General features: G+C 37.2%; 2 protein-coding genes across 3 annotated transcripts in view; both read right to left on the bottom strand.

Annotated features, from left to right (window-relative positions):
- The window catches only part of nck1b (NCK adaptor protein 1b), a 45613-nt gene extending 38753 nt beyond the window's left edge, over window positions 1-6860 (bottom strand). Inside the window, exon 1 of the mRNA XM_057323418.1 lies at window positions 6690-6860. The gene's annotated coding sequence lies outside the window, so the exon portion shown is untranslated. The remainder of the gene's footprint in view (window positions 1-6689) is intronic.
- A 6435-nt stretch (window positions 6861-13295) lies between these two features.
- slc35g2b (solute carrier family 35 member G2b) lies at window positions 13296-16861 on the bottom strand. Of its 2 annotated transcripts, none has more exons than XM_057323404.1 (2): window positions 16652-16861; window positions 13296-14773 (listed from the first exon to the last, which is right to left on the bottom strand). In XM_057323404.1, exon 2 carries the CDS (start codon window positions 14751-14753, stop codon window positions 13512-13514), a length of 1242 nt encoding a protein of 413 aa, XP_057179387.1. In that variant the 5' UTR covers window positions 14754-14773; window positions 16652-16861; the 3' UTR covers window positions 13296-13511. The 2 variants fall into 2 exon arrangements, with proteins under 2 accessions (XP_057179387.1, XP_057179388.1); XM_057323405.1 differs by lacking the exon at window positions 16652-16861 and adding an exon at window positions 15567-15751.
- Window positions 16862-17070: the final 209 nt, after the last annotated feature.

The raw sequence follows: 17070 nt of genomic DNA, 5'->3' as shown, positions 1-17070 counted from the left end.
TTTACCTGGATTGCAGCTGGGTGTGAATGTGCTCAAAAACATGCTGCCCTTTCTTCCCTGACAAGTGTTCCGCACATGCAGCCGACATAAAGGAAAAATCCTATTAATTGTACAGTTGTACAGCCTACAGCTGTATCTATCTTTTATAAATGTGATAAAACCAAATACTCTTTGAATATACGAAGTATGCAATACTACTCTATAGGTACTCAAGATTAATATGAGATTGGCAGAAACTGCGTGTGTTATGGCAGCTTTAAAGCTTTATTGCGTCTTAAAAACATCAGTTTTCTAACAAGTCGCAATCAGCGACTACATCCTTTGGTGTGGTCATTAGACGTCATCGTGCATATAAATCTCACAAATAATGCAACATGGACACAAATCTCTAAAAACGTGGATGGGGATTCATTCACGGAGTAATTACTTACCAGGGAACACATTTTTAATAAAGTCTGAACAAGTTATCGGAGGCTTGGTGGTGGTGACGTTTATGGGAAAATGCATTGGCTTTCTGTCGAGGGAACCAGTGCGATGTTAACTTCTGGGTTGTCCTACAAAAATACGTCATCTCTGCGGTACTCTATGATTGCCACTACAGGAGCAGATACGCACTTCAAATCAAATGTAGGACAAGGCTTGATTTTAAAAAACTAAACTGAAACACAATGAGGAAACAGCACTATACAGACACTTTCTATCTTGGTAAAAACAAGCCACAATAGACTAGATGCTTAGCCAATTAATTTCCAAATTCAGAAGTGAAAACTGCATCCATTGCAACCATTACACATTTTCTCCCTCAATCCTTATTCAAAATGTCTTGAAATTAATAAAACCAGAAACATATGATTGCTGCTTTGCAATCATATGGTCAGAGAACTGCTGTTGGTCAGCTTTACGACTGTCTACTGATGAATATAATTTATCCCCTTTGACTTGACTGTGACTGTGTTTGCTTGAGTAAGCCCATATAAAACCACTCAACCAAACATCATTAATGAGAAAAGGAGAACAGAAACATGTGTTGGGTAACTGAGGGAATATTTGAGTTTTGCAGCAATTTCCTGATACAGTCCTCTACTCTTTTAAGTTTATTTGCACTGTGTTTTTGTGATCCAAGTCCAGAAACATACAAGAACAAAACCGCAGATGTGAATGCTCGGCCAGTGCAATAGACCACCTCCACACATTTAACACAGGGGGCGATAGAGTTACTTTCAGCTAATCACATATTTAAAAACTACAATACTAATTTCTCTCTAGAAATGCAATCAGAAGTTGTTGAAAGTGAAAATTAAACTTACACTTATACAGAACTATGCTCCAACGGGCGTTTCGGGCGGCGTTTTATTTTGTCGAGCTTGAGCCTTCTCTACCAATCACGTTCCTCGCATGTTGTTATGGAAATGACAGGTCTCGGCCATTGGTTAGCTGTGAAAAAGGAGCTTGACGTAGGCCATTTTTTCATTAAAGTTTAAATTTTTTCAACCTCAAAACATGCTCTGAGCTGCAGAAAAAGACGCCGGCGTTTAAAAAAGTGCAAAGGACGTTTTTTGAAAACACTGTTTACTCCACAGGATTATAATGTAAAACAGACGCTAGGAGCTTCAAAAAAGAAGTCAAGTCTGAACACGGTCTTATCTGTTTTTGCAAAAGAACTCTTCAAATAAAATATATTTAGATATTTTTTGACACTATGTGTCATGTGAACTTTTCATTAGTACAAATATAAAGATTATTATTTTACTATAAATACAGATGCGCATAAAGTGATGTGATGTGTGATGTGATGGTGTTCCATACTCGGAATTTGTGCTCTGCATTTAACCCATCCAAGTGCACAAACACAGCAGTGAGTAACACACACACACACACACCGTGAGCACACACCCAGAGCAGTGAGCAGCCATTGCTGCGGCACCCAGGGAGCAGTTGGGGGATCGGTGCCTTGCTCAAGGGTCTCACCTCAGCCGTGGTATTGAAGGTGGAGGAAAGTGATGATCATTCAATCCCCCCACCTACAATCCCTGCTGGTACTGAGGCTCGAACCGGCAATGTTTGTGTTACAAGTCCGAGTATCTAACCATTAGGCCACGACTGCCCCAATGGGAGCTTTAAACCTGATTTAGGATTATTATCTTTTTATAGTTGGGCATCTCTGGAGAAACCACATTATCGGCTTTTTATTCTTTTAATATGTGCCGTTACGCCTGTGGACACATTTTATGATATAAAATTAATAATACCAATAACATACTCAATTACTAGTTAATAAGACGTAAATGGAATACCACAATACAATGTAAATATTACAGTATAAGAATCTGTTAAATCAATCAGTCCCATGGTATATAATCCTAAACAAAGTCCTAAAACACGGTAAACCCATATTTTAGCCCAAGCACGGTCCCAGCTAACTTGAAAGCCCTTAAGACCCAGTAACGTAATACTGCAGTAGCTTTTGGCTGACTGCACTGACAAACGCAGTGAAAGAGAGACACGTGCGGCAAATCAATGCCACGTCACTGCAGACACCCGAACAGCAGGTGCTACTTTGAGAGCAGGGGTCACGAGGGCTGAATGAGCCCACTGTACTTCCACATGCACGCAGGGTGAAGAAAGAGAAATGAGTCTCCGCAGACCACAGATACTGTCCAATTTCTGTGAATCCCACTCATGGGGCGACTCTCTTCTGAGACAGGAAATGACCAAATATAAATAGCTGCTTTCACCAGTTCCCCCAAACTTTTCTCATTAATCCAGGGCCCCTCAGCTCGGTGGGATCTGGGGCATCAGACAAAATGTCTCGAAGTCATTCATTTGAGTTTGCTCTCGAGCTCTTTTTCTTTTTAAACTTAATGAGAGACTGCGGAGAGACCTGTCAGTGTTACAATAATTACAGAAACTACACTATTCACCAGCTGCAAACAGCCCCAGGCCCCAAACATTCATACACACACACACACACACACACACACACACACAAACACGTGTAACTGTGAGGTCATGGAAAAAAAACTGAGAAGCTGTTTGGCTACTTTATCACGGCCAGCTTCCAGACAGTGAATGCTGGGTTACTTTAATAAGAAGACAGTGGAGAATCAAATAACAGTAGTTATGACTGCTCATCCCTGTAATTCACATAATGTACGGGCCTTACCCTAACCCCATGCAAGCAGATAAACACAAAACACGTCAAGCGCAGCACAGACGGGGGAATAATAACATCTCAGTCACAGAACAGATCAGGCTGGACTAGATCTATAGATGTACGTGTAAAAAACAGTAATGTTTAAGAATACAGCCATGTTAGGGAGGAACCAGGCAGCATGTATTGTAGTTTGACAGGAGGTGTCGTGTGCAGATTTCTGCAGGGCAATGCACCGCACCCCGTGACAGGCCGCAGACAAAGAACATGTTACATTCAGAAGATAACATATCCTGCAACAAATAATACACAAAATTACTTCTGAACTAAATGCAAGTAGTGCATTACTGCCTAAAAGTCACTGCCACAATCCTACAATGTTGTGGGTTGTTGTCAAGACATTGCATTGTTATGCCACTGATTCCTATGGTGTTCAGCAGTTTTTAACAGTGTTGCTATGCAGTTGCTAGGGTGTTATCCGGGTGCCGGCAAGGTTGCTTACTCACCAAAATTGTAGGATTGTTATTGTTATTATTGTTTCCTTTCTAAGTGTTTATTAGAGATGTTCCAATACTAGGGATGGGCACGAGTACTAGGACGCAACATCGACGATCGATGATCGTTTGGGTCTATAAATACATTTTTTAAATAAAACTATTTTCTTTCTTTCTGATTGGTTATGCTGGCATTATCCAAAGTCAGGTCGAGAGCGATAATACAATAATACAGTCAAGTGCAAAATGTGCAGAGCCAAGCAGCATACAAAACATTCAAATCTACTACAAGTTTGATTCGTCATCATCTTACACTCTGTCTACATCTGTCAACGCATTTGACAAGAAAGACAAGCGAGACACAGCATTGAAAGTGCTAAAACCTTATAGCACCTGTCAGTCTGATCTCTAGACATCAGTCTGTCAAGCTTTTTACTCTGACTGCATGTTTAGGCATATAATTATACTCATTCATTATACATTCTGTCTGTTTTTTAAATAACACACATATAATGTAGCCTAGAAGGCTCACTGTAAATGGACTTAATCTTTTGATATATTCAACGCATTTTCTGCCCATATTAAATATAACTATGGTGAGCAAAGTTGTAGCTGGAGGGTAAACAAGGTAAACATACACTATAACATCTTTCAATGTTAGTATCCATGCTCATTTCACATTCACTTAAAACTTTAATTGTGAATTTGTTGTGAAATTGTTTTTAATTATTTAATAAATGTTATTTAATTGAATATATTGTTCTTTAATGTCATCCACTGTGTTTTGTGGCTCTTTTTTAAAAGTATCGATTTAGGCACGGGTACAGTTTTAAAAGTATTGATTTGGCACCGGTATTGAAAAAAACCCAAACGATACCAAACCCTAATCCAGTGGGCACAGAATTTCAGTTTATTATGGTTTCTAGTGTTGTATTCGCGCCGCTTCTGCGTTTTCAATCCATTCCCATGGAAGCTGAGCTCGCTGAGCAGAGGAATGCTTGCTTTGCTCCGCGAGCGCCATGTGAACGTGCGCACAAGTTCATAAGAATGGATTAAAAACGCTCACCCTGCTCCGCACCAGTATATTTGGACACAAAATGTCAGGTGAGACCACTACTATCAGACAGACAAGTCTTTACCGTCAGACACTGACAGACAGAAATACGACAGGGCAGAGATGACGCACGCTTCACCTCACGCTGATATTTCTTTTAAAGGGGTGACATGACACGGCTAAAACTAATATTATCGTTTGATTTAGATGTAATGCAATGTGTTTATATTTATGCATTTGGCAGACGCTTTTATCCAAAGCGACTTACATTGCATTGTACTATACATTTGTTTTTATAAAGTATGTGCAATCCCTGGGATCGAACCCATGACCTTGGCGTTGCTAGCGCCATGCTCTACCCACTGAGCCACAGGAAAGCTACATGATTTAAGGTTCAAAAACGCTGTATTTTCTACATACCGTGCATGTTTGTAGCTCCTCTTTGCCCCGCCTCTCTGGATTTTTTACAAAGCTCATCGCTCTGAAAAGCGAGGTGTGCTATGATTGGCCAGTTAAGCAGTGCGTAGTGATTGGTCGAATACTGCAAGCGTGTGACGGAAATGTAACGCCTCTTAACATATTTGGAACATCAGGTTCCAAAGCAACTGTACTGACAGGTACGCCCACCTTACTTGCGTATACATTTGGGCGGTCTTAGTCGAATCATACCACGAACTGATGAATATTTGTGGGGGTGTGGTTACACGAGGCGTTTCAGGCAGGTCTGGCTGAGCATTCACTTTTAGATAGAATGCATCTTTTGTTCCCACACTTTTATACGTGTCTAATACATGCATGGGCAACTTATAACACAACAAAGACAAAGAAAAACACGTATTCGCGCCATATGACCGCTTTAAATGTTTACTGTAATTTCAAAAACATTGATTTTCATTGTCACTCTGAGGGACATCTAACAAGGTTGAAATGTTTCTTTACACATAAAAATATATGGATATGCCTTTTAAAACGTGGGTCCTCACAAAAATATTAATCTTACTTTGGGCATCATAAAGTTGGAAAACCCCTGGTCCATGGTATTTCTTTAGTTTTAGCATGAAGATGAAGACAAGTTACGAACCTTGAATTTAAACACACCCCAGTATACAAATCCAGATGGTAACTCGTGCCACTTTGATTTTGGTGACACACATGTGCGTTTGCTGAGAAAACTCACACAATCTGAGCAAAGCTAAAGAAGCTCCATTTCAACATTCTTTCAACTTGATTGTAATTTACAGCTAAATGTGAACACACTATGAAAAAACACGAGGAAGCATTGGATTAAATATAAACAGAATAGCAATGAAATACTACTTGATCACACAATACAAAACAGAAATGTGTAACCTTAATCAAAGTTGTTGACTTGATAACTGGTGGGTGATGAATAAACATGGACTGAATGAAACTCAAAAGAAAAGGACTGAATTATCTTAAAACAGATGCCAATGTGAAAATATAATTTAAAAAAATGTGACAGTAAATACTTCACTAAAATGCATCACATTTAAGCTAAGCCAACGCGTAAAACTACTCTTCTGACACTAGTTTATTTCAATACAATACATAGTGTTAAATAACACACTCAATGATGAATTTATTTTAGCATTCAAAGCATTATAAATAAAGGATTGAATATAGTATAGAGTGGCTTTCTATAATTATGTCATTACTTTCAACGTACTATATTGCGAAAAAATGTAAAGTATAAATTACATATGCTAATTTGTCCTACAATCACAGCAGAGTTAGGCCTGATCACAATCTTTACACAAACCCCTTCACAACTATAACAACAATTACACTTTCTTACCTACGAGACAATTCTGAAATATTTTCCATCTTCAAACGATTTCATTGTTGTGCTGAGGATGATGATAACGATGATTTCTAAGCAGTTAACGTTAGCCATCTGATCCATTGCTTTAGCTGTGTACGCTACAATCAAACCTTAAACTCACAAAAATAGAAATATTTTTCATCTTACCCTTGAATGATCCGACCCGCAGCTTTGGCTTCTGTTCTTTTGTTGTGTATGCACACTCGATGATGAAAAGTATATAGATTACATAGGTTTTTTTTTCCTCAGCTACATATTCGCTGTGATGATTTCAAGGGAAGGGCTTTCCAACGTATCCAGCGTGAGAACTGCGCTTCTACCCAACTCACTACTGCACCATCTAACATGCTATAAGAGGCGGGGCTTAATATAGTTTTCCCGTTTACCCATTGGTTATCCAAGATAAATCTCTTTTTTCATTGGTGACTGGACACGTCTATCAAAAATACACACTGCGGTTGACCCAAACGACGTTTCATTCTGTACTGGACGATGTGAAGTTTCGGGAATAGTTCAGGTAAAATATACTTTTACATTTTACATTTGTAAAACAAAACATTTAATTATTTATTCTTAAATGTAACGTACATCTAAACACTATACATATATATATATATATATTTTATAAACTAAATAAATGTAAATAGTTGTAATATTTAAGGAAGGAATATATTTATGTTACGTAAAAAAATACAGGCTATATATATATATATATATATATAGTGCTGTCAATCGATTCTAAAAATTAATCGGATTAATCACACATTTTTCTGTGATTAATCACGATTAATCGCACATAACAATAATATTTTAAAATATACTTTTACATTTGAATAATTTCACATTTAATCTTCAAATTGATGTACAAACAACATATTTCTTTAACAGCATCATTTTATGAAAGCTAACATTTTGATATTAGTATTGTAACTGATGTCTCTATTAAATTGATTATTTAACATGAATTGTAGCCATTCAACAGTATAATTGAGAGCTCATGTAGGAAATATACAGAAATTGAAGGACACTTTACAGTCTTTAATGCTAAATTAAATTAAATGCAGAAGAATTCTCATTAAAGCTACAAAATCACATTGATTTCCTCTTTTATTTTGTTCTTTGATTAGCATTAGTGACAGGAGTCAAAGCAGCACATTTAAGAACGTGGCCCCTTTAAGAGCTGTCTCAGTTCCAGATCTGACCTCACCGCACTCCATTTTCATCAACACTTTGCATTCGATTTTATTTTACACTTTGAAGTCTTGCTTAAGAAAATGCTAGACAAAACGGGCTTTCTGATATAATCTTGTATGGTTTTATCCATTCAAGCACGAAAGAGAACTTAACACGGATGCGCTGTCTGACAGAGATTCACCGACGCAGCCTTCAGCCCGTGACTGTTTACACCAGACTGGACCTCGCGTTGCGTTTTGCCGCGTCCCACAGTTTAGAAGCTGTCGATCTTCATTGAACGCGTCAAAGCAACTGTTTCAAATCGCGCTTAAGTGGTTTAAAAGCCTGTACACGAATAAGAGCGTGATTACATAATGTAACGCTAGACAAAGGATGTCAAAACAAACGGATCCTGCGTTAATTGCGATAAATATTTTCTCACACGTTAATTTGAAAAAATTAATCGCATGCGTTAACGCGTTAACGTTGACAGCCCTAATATATATATATATAATCATCATAATAATGCATCAGTTTTCAATGCTTTTCTGACATTTTATGTCTGATATAAAATTTGTCCATAGGTTAAATTGTAATAATATGGTTAGTTGGCCTTAGATAACCTTTCCTGTTACATAACCAAAAGCCAATGCCGTAAAAGAAAGCACATCTCTACAAAGCACATTTCTACAAAAGGTCAGATTTAATTGTTTCTTTGGAAAAATATCAAATTAAGCTGGCATCCTCAGCCATTCTGTCATTACAATATACTGTAGCAACAAAGGGGCATATCAAATATCTATATTATTTGTTTCGTATTAATTCACATAAAATATATAATTAAAATTAATTCATAACATTTCAAATTCAAATAAGGATTTCTAATTTCATATGTAAAATAAATTAAGATCACATGTTGTGTTTTGTGCCTGACATTATCTTCTAAAAGGCTAAGAAGAGTGAATTAGATGGCCACATTGAATGTCCCTCACACTTGGCTGATAGAGCCATTAGAGGGGCACATAACACACCGCAGGATGCAATCTGTTTCCTGTACCAACAGATGGACTTTACTGTACATGTCCGACATCCCCCCAGTCCTTAATCTCTGAACTTCATAACATTCTATACCTAAAGAGGACTGCAGCTAATTCACATCTCTTGAAATAAAGCAAGAAGAGAGCAGAGTCATCTCTTATTTGAACATAAAAAAGTATAATGATAATTCAATCAATAGGTGCGTATCATACCGAGGAACAGAGCAAAAGGTCATTGTAAAAGTTCTTTGTTTTATCTTATTTTTCTATAAATAATCCAACCTGGATTCTTTGACCATTCTTCCTAAAATACAATGACACCTGATAACAGGTGCATAATACATCTGTTAGTTTGGCATCAGTCTACAGATGACAATTCATGAGATTTTATTTGAGGCTAATCCTTATATTTTTATAATTTTGCTCAAAAGTATAATTTCAGGTTCCTATGTGATTCCCGGTAGAACAAAATATTTTACATTACAAATACATTTTATATATATATACTGTGTTATATAGATTTGTTTGCATGTAACTTTTATATGTTTTTGTTACTTTTATTTTTTTCATTTTACACAGTTGTCATTTGAATTGCTATTCGTGTTTTTGTATTTTAATTTATAGAACGGAATAAAAATCGTCTTTATTATGTTTTTGTGTAATTCACATCTTTATTATTATTAACACGTTATATTGTACATTTGGATTTTTGTAAAAACAGATTTTTTTTTAATCTTTTAACATTGCATCATTGAGGCCCGGTAAAATAAGGCTTATCTTAAACCAGGACTATGCCTTAGTTGGATTAGGATATTTAAGACACTTTTATAAAAATGCTTTAGAAAGAAACATTACTTGTGTGCATCTTTAGACAAGACAATGACACGGACATATTTTAAGATATGTTAGGGCAAGTTATTTTCAGTTGAGACAGCACTAACATTCATTTAAGTCTGGGACTAGCCTTAAGACTTGTCTGTGAAACCAGGCCTGAGATTATGTTGTTGCACAAAATGTCTCCAAGTGACATCCCTATAACACATTTACATTATCTTCCTCAACATGATAAATACTTTAAAATGACTTGTGCTTTAAAATACTTTAAAATGAAACTTGTTTCATACCACATTCCCAGCATTTTGATGCAGTTGGACCATTAGTTCACCAGGGGGCTGAATTGAAAAGAAATCATTGGAAAAGTTAGGGCATACCCACAAGCACAATTCATTAAAACAACACACCTTTCTCTTAATAAACTGCACCTTTTACAATGGAAATGGAAACCCAATACATTTGTCAAGGACTTAACAACAGTGGTGTAAAGTATTGGAGTAAATGTACTTAGTTACTTTACTTAAGTATCTTTTTGGCTACTTTGTAGTTGTACTGAGTATTAAAGATATTAGCAACTTTTACTCTCTACTTAACTACATTTTTGAACAAGTATATGTACTCTTTACTCCACTACATTTGTAATGACTAATGCATTACACATTACATTTTGCATGGCACCTATCTTATAATTAATATGCCATTACAGGGCAATGAAGGTACTACAATCTTGTGGATTTTGCCCTAACTTACAAAAACTTGTCAACATGGCTTCTTTATATGAATATGAGTGCAGTATCAGGTAGATGTCAATCGCTGGCGGTTTATACAGGTTAGCCCTTACCCGCTATTTCTACAGTAATATATTGGCAACACTGTTGCCAGCTAGTTACTGTAGGTCACACATCTACAAAAGCTCTTTTTTTAAAACTAACTCTTCCTAAATGTGCTCTAAACATGTTTGCTCAAAATTTGACCATGTGGTGGGACTATTGCCATGAAGTGATGTAAACCAGTAAAAAGAATGTATAGTATTTCAATTTTCAAAAGTGCTCTCACACTATATAGACAAAATATTAACCTATAGAATGAGTCGGACACAGAGAAATGAACAATCCACATATGAATCTCAACAATGGTGACAATCAACTGAACAGCTTCATGCTGCAATGCATGCTGGGTACATAGTACAAAACTCATTCATGATTGTTTGTCACCATTGATGAGGTTTGTATGTCAAGTGTCTAACTGTGTCTCAATTGCAAAGAAAGATTTTCTGACAGAGATCTTTCCATTATAACATGTAATCACTTTACCAAACATATCTTAATAAATCTTAAATGCTATATTATTATTATTTAATGATTGAATTCTTTCAGATGTATCTTCAGTTACTAAGCAAACATAAAGTTGCGGTTCCTGTAAAGTCCCTTTCAGTGTTATTGTATAAGTGTACATTTTAAAGCTACAAGAAAGTCAAAGAGTCCAACCAAAGCAAACACTGATCGCCATAATGGTGACTTAAAACATAATTGAACCACTATGAACTGAGTTAAATCTCAATAAGATCTTACACAGATGACAGAAATAAAGTGAAAGTGGTGTCTGTAATATGTGAAGATGTTATTGATGTTTGTGTTTAATTCTCCTCTGGTGAAATCTTGACAGATTTATTGTGTTCATCTGTTATTTACACTTGTTCATCTAAGACTGTGTGACTTAAGTGCGTTAATAGATTCTTTAATAATGTATCTTCAAACAGCCATTGCAGTAGTTTACTGTAAAACACCTACAGTAACTAGCTGGCAACAGTGTTGCCAATATATTACTGTAGAAATGGCAGGTAAGGGCTAACAGTGTATGTGAAATGAGGACATGACTGCAGCTGGCGATGAGGCCCAAACCAGCATGTCCAGTGCAAAAAGGCTTTGACTTTTTAATTTACTTAACATTATTTTATTTATCGTTATATTGAAGAGACCTTTTGAAGGAGTTTGGTTTACTTATGAGCACTTGAGCTTAAATGAGACTTGGGTGTTTGTAATGACGTAGGTTATGGTGTCGACCATGATTTGTTGCAATTTTGAGGTGTTCAGTCTTATTATGATTTAAGAAAATAAATGCGATTGCTCTCCTCACAAATCAACTGTTTCTTGTTTTTCACTGACGTGTCTCTTAAGTGTTGAGGACTAGTGCTGCTTTGAGCCTACATTCAGTATGAGTAAAATACTCAAGTACTGTTAAAATCAGATACTCTAAGACTTTTACTGAAGTCGTTTTGGAATTGGTGACTTGTAACTTGTAATGGAGTCATTTTCTCTGCAAGGTATCTGTACTTTTACTTAAGTATGGTTTTCAGGTACTCTTTACACCTCTGGTTACCATAAAGAATATGTGACACTACCTGTAAAAGCCAGGTAAAATCATTAAAATATTCTTACATAAAGAACATTCTGTGAATGTCAAATTTTCAAATCATAGTGAAATTAATGTTTAAAATCAAACTTTGATGCTTGTTTTCTCTAAATTAGATCTTGAGACATTAGTCTGGAGTTCACATATGATTACTGAAAATCTTTAATATCTTTATTATGTAGGAAATGTTTTATTAAAGCAATATGGCACTCAAAGACATACAGTACTGTATTGTGAATGAAGGGTTTGCATTGTGTCAGGTGAAATAGTGTGCTAAAATACACATGAATTTAAAGTGCTCTATTTTCATGCACTAATTTTTACTTAATATACTGTACAAAATTAGTCTTTAGTACTTTTTAAGGTAAAATTAAATTCTAAGTGTACTCAGCTTTGAGTTTTTATAGAAGTACCAAAGATTATATTTTTAGTACATTAAGTACAAATTTAATATGTGAAAATAGAGCACTAAGTGTACTAAGTATAATTAAATAAAGTGTATTTTAGTGCAATTTTACCTGGACCTGTTCTACCTTATGATGTAAATTTAAGGTTGTTAGAATTCAAAGGAAAAACTTTGTCTTTATCTTTACACTGAGTCACATGGCCTCTAAACAAAAAGTTTTTTTCCCATTACACATCATTTGTGGTAGTTTTGTAGTTTTATGTTTTTTTTTAATAATTTGTAATTATAAGTTTGTTGAGATAAAAACACAGTAATGCCTAATTTCAAGCATACATTTTCATCAATAAGGCAAAAACAGTATTGATTACCTTCACATACTGATTGAGGAAAATCAATACAGGTTAATTTAAAGGTTAACATTTTCCAAGAGGTTTTTGTTTACTTTATATAAACCTAAATTAATCTTAAATCTTTGTATTTTTATGTAATGATAAATCTGATTTTAAAAGGTGGGTTCCTGGTTTTCTCTTGACTGCTAATAAAATTAAGCATTTTATTGTGTATCATTAGGATAGCAATATAAAGGCTCATTGTGGAATAAACATGATTTTGCGTGGCTTAATATAATACATAGAAAATCATACAGTTGAAGGTTTTATTTTTAATTTACTTTTGTGCAATATGCAGTTTGGTACTGTTCTGGTACCCAGTTTACAACCGCTGGGTGATATTCACAACAGTAATAAACATAAAAATGCATAAAAATTGAGATATAGCTGAAACTGTTACGCTATAATGTGATATCTGATCATGCTGTTTATAGATCTAGTTTTATTTGCTCTATATTGCATCATATTCTTGCACCAGAAAAACCAAAGCTATCCGAGGAGGCACTATAGATCATTGTTTTTTATTTTCACACATCGACATTTAGCAAAGACATTACACCAATGGCACTCCTCCAGAGACACAAAAATAAATTCCAAAGATCCAGACATTCAATGATTGCACATTTGTATGAAAAGCGGGCTGGTAAACACTGCACACACACACATACACAAGTATACATGCCCCCTCATGCACTCAAGTACACACAAGATGATGAGCTCATTTGATCGGCGAGTCCAAGATCTCCTGGTAATCCTGTCGAATTGCCCTGCCCACCCGGTAGAGCTTGAGACCCGTCAGAACGAACACGCTGACCATGATGACCAGAGCCCCAAAGACGTCATACACGGACGGGGTCATTCGCAGAACGATGAGCTGAAGAAACATGGCAACCACGATTTCCAGATGCTGCACGGTGCTGACCAGAGCGGGGTGGAACTTGTTGAGGGCGTAGTAGACACCCAAAAACGCCACGGTGGAGCAGATGCAGATTCCGATGAGATAGCCCCAAGTCTCGCCGTCCAATGGGATGATGGGTTCTTGCATGATAAACATGGTCGACGCCCCCCACACAGTGCCCGTCCAGCCGAACGTGAAGAGCGCCGTCCACATGCTGACACGCTCTTTGATGGCACGGTACACTATCATGGACAGAGCCGCGGTGAGCCCCGCCATCACAGTCATGGTATAACCGAAAGCTTCTTTCCAGAAACCCAGAGGAGACTTCTCTTCGTCGGCAATGTTGGGGATCATGACCAGGCACAGACCAAAAAGACTACCTACGACAGTCACTACGTCGGTGTAACCGAGACGTTCGTCTAGGAGGAGAAAGGCCAGGATGGCACTGAAAACCGTGGTGGTCGCCCGCCACATGATAGTGCCGTTGCTAGGCGGAACGATGGCGAAGGACGTGTACGCGCAGGTAATCGAGATGACGTTGCACACCCCGTAAAAGAACAACCGTAGCCGATAGCCTTTAGGCCCGAAGGGGGCCTCTTTGTAGTAGAGGACCACCAGTATGGACATCACTTGGATCACAGAGCGGATGAAGATGAGCTCTAAAGATGGCACTTTGGAGCGGTCCGCCGCGAGCCGTGTGATGAGGGCAACACAGCCATGCGCTATGGCTGCCCCGAAGAGGGCGCCCCAGGTGACACGCGAGGCTAGAACGGAGGCCTCGCCGAAGCTCGCGAGCTGACCGCCCACACCTTTGTCTTTCTGCTCGGGCCTGGGGCGCGTATCCATTGTGCCGAATAAAGTCCTGCCATGGCCGCTCTCTGACACCAGTCTCTTATTAGGGTTATTGTCCACGAACGCACTGAAGTCCTCAAAAGACGGGGCGTCATCGTAGCCTTCATCGCCAGGTTGGGGAAAATGTGTGGCATATTTCACCGTGACTGTGTTGGGGTGAATTTTGACCCTCTTTTTCGAGCCGTTCGGCCTTGTAGGGGATGGATCCATTTTCTTCAGGTGCAGAAGAACTGTGGAACATGAACATCACATGATTAACTGATGTAAAGACTAAAAATATTTATTTAACCCTCATGTTTTTTTAAAACCTGTATATGACTCTTTTTTCAGTGGAAAACAAAAGAAGATATTTTGAGAAATGTCTATGTGGTGTTGTGTTCATACAATGGAAGTCAACGTTGTTTGGTTAGCAATGTTCTTCAAAATATCTTCTTTTGTGTTCTGCAGAAGATGTTACACTACATTTTCAAGATGCTAATTTTTTTTACCATCACTGGGGTAGTACTCTTAAGGGTACTTTTTGTACCTGAAATGTTTTATGTTTTTAGATAGCTATAGAAGTATACCCTAAAGACCTATTTTGTACCTTTAAAATGACAGTTAAATGTTAGAAAAACAAAACATTTAACTGTACTTTCAGGTAAACAGAAGGTCCCAAAAAGGTACACAATTTTATGTTTTGTACCTGTAGAGGTACCAAAGGGTACCACCCCAGTTACAGCTATTTGTAGCTTATAAAGTACACTTTGTACTAGGACCTATATTCCTGATAGTATGCTTAGTGGTACACAGCATCCCTCACTACTTCGTATGGAAAACAAAGAAAGTGATGTTAATGTACTGTAGAATAATAAAAATGCATATGGAATGTAAATTACAAAATTACCATTTTGGATTCATCTGTCCCATACAGTCAACCTAAAGCACAACGTGGCTGTATTTAACAGTAAACAAAAAAAGCATATTTTTTTGCCAACTCAATCTTGCATGAGGGTTTCACAAAAATGCCGATGAAAATCTTACATAATTCATAGCTCGCTGCTTCAGTGGTCTTCTTTCTCACAGCTCTCCATGTCCATGTTTCTCTCTCTATCGCTCTCTTAGCCCCATGTGTAAAGCAATTTCTATATTAAGTGCTGTAAGCGCCTGCTCAGATAAGCAGAGTTTGATTCGGTATGATGGGTAAGGAATTATGTAACACGGAAGGAAATTCGAGTTGCGAAATGGCATTTGGATTACAAAATAATTTATTCTGAATGTAAAAATTATGGAATGATTAACAAAGTAGAAACCAGCTTTGAAAACAATAAGATTTATTTATTTTTAATAAAAGAACTGCATCATAGACAGTCATCACTCTTTTATATATTTGGCTTTCGAGTGTATCACACAACCAACAAAACCTAATCTGATTTTTCACCCGATAATAAGCAAATATTATAAATCACCACTAACCAACAGCCCCACCAGGGGGCAACAATATCATCCTGATGAGCTTCCACCTATTATGATTTAACCTCATAACTCATAAAAACGTCATATTATTTGATATAGCCCTTCTAAATGATATCTGCATATTGTACCCATGGCACACCGTAAAGCTGGAGACAGGGAAAATCTTGTTAGGAGAAATATGATTTTTTTAAACCACTACAGCCCACCTTTTCTGTTATAAACCTCATATCAAAACACACATTATTTCTTATAGCCTACCTATTATATTGAATGCAACAATAGGTAAAAATATAATAGAGAAATATATGTTTGGACTGCACAAAGAAGTGCACAACTGATTACGAATAGAAAATGCTTTTCTAGTCAGTTATGCACTTGCAAATCATCTCTCGTGCGTTTTTGTCCTGTTATGTTGCATTTATTTGCTTGCAATTTCGTGCAATTTCACTTGTTTCCAAATTTGCACCTTGCGAACCCCATTACTTATGTAAAATGGTTATTTTATATAATTTCGACATTTCTCAATCACATAAAAACACTGTTGCGCAAAAATACAAATAAAAACGCGTCATATTTATCATCCAATATCTCGAGCGCAAAACGCGCCTTCATATTGCACATTAAATGAATCAAATCAAGCTGTTTGCACTCACCGCGCTTTTATCCAAGACAGGATCCAGCAGTCTCAAAATCTCACAAGGTGTTTTAATTCACCGAGTTCAAGATATGGAGAATTGCGCCTGCCATGTCTCCATCCTCTCCTTCATGGACGCGCGGGAAGTGTCCAAGGCACGCGCATTATCCACGCGATGTTCCACGCGCCTCCCGATGCTCGTGTTTCTGCTGGGGTGCAAGAGAGAGCCTCTTAGACAAACCCCCTCATTCCTTCCGCAAGACTGAGGGTGGGGTAGACCATGTGAACATTTCTGGAACCTAACATCATCATACGCATGCTGAGTTGAGAAATGGGCACATAAATAATCGTGGTTTTATTATAGTAAAAGTGTAGTAACCATGTGTTTTAGTAGGTTGATTGAAGTGAGGTATTTCCATTTTTTTTTACCACAAATGC

The sequence above is a fragment of the Triplophysa rosa genome, linkage group LG23 (assembly GCF_024868665.1).
Source record: "Triplophysa rosa linkage group LG23, Trosa_1v2, whole genome shotgun sequence".
Taxonomy (NCBI): Eukaryota; Metazoa; Chordata; class Actinopteri; order Cypriniformes; family Nemacheilidae; genus Triplophysa; species Triplophysa rosa.
This window is presented reverse-complemented; position numbering and strand designations above follow the sequence as displayed.

Coding starts and splice junctions, on each gene's coding strand:
- slc35g2b (XM_057323404.1), bottom strand. CDS start 14,753: ATGGATCCATCCCCTACAAGGCCGAACGGCTCGAAAAAGAGGGTCAAA.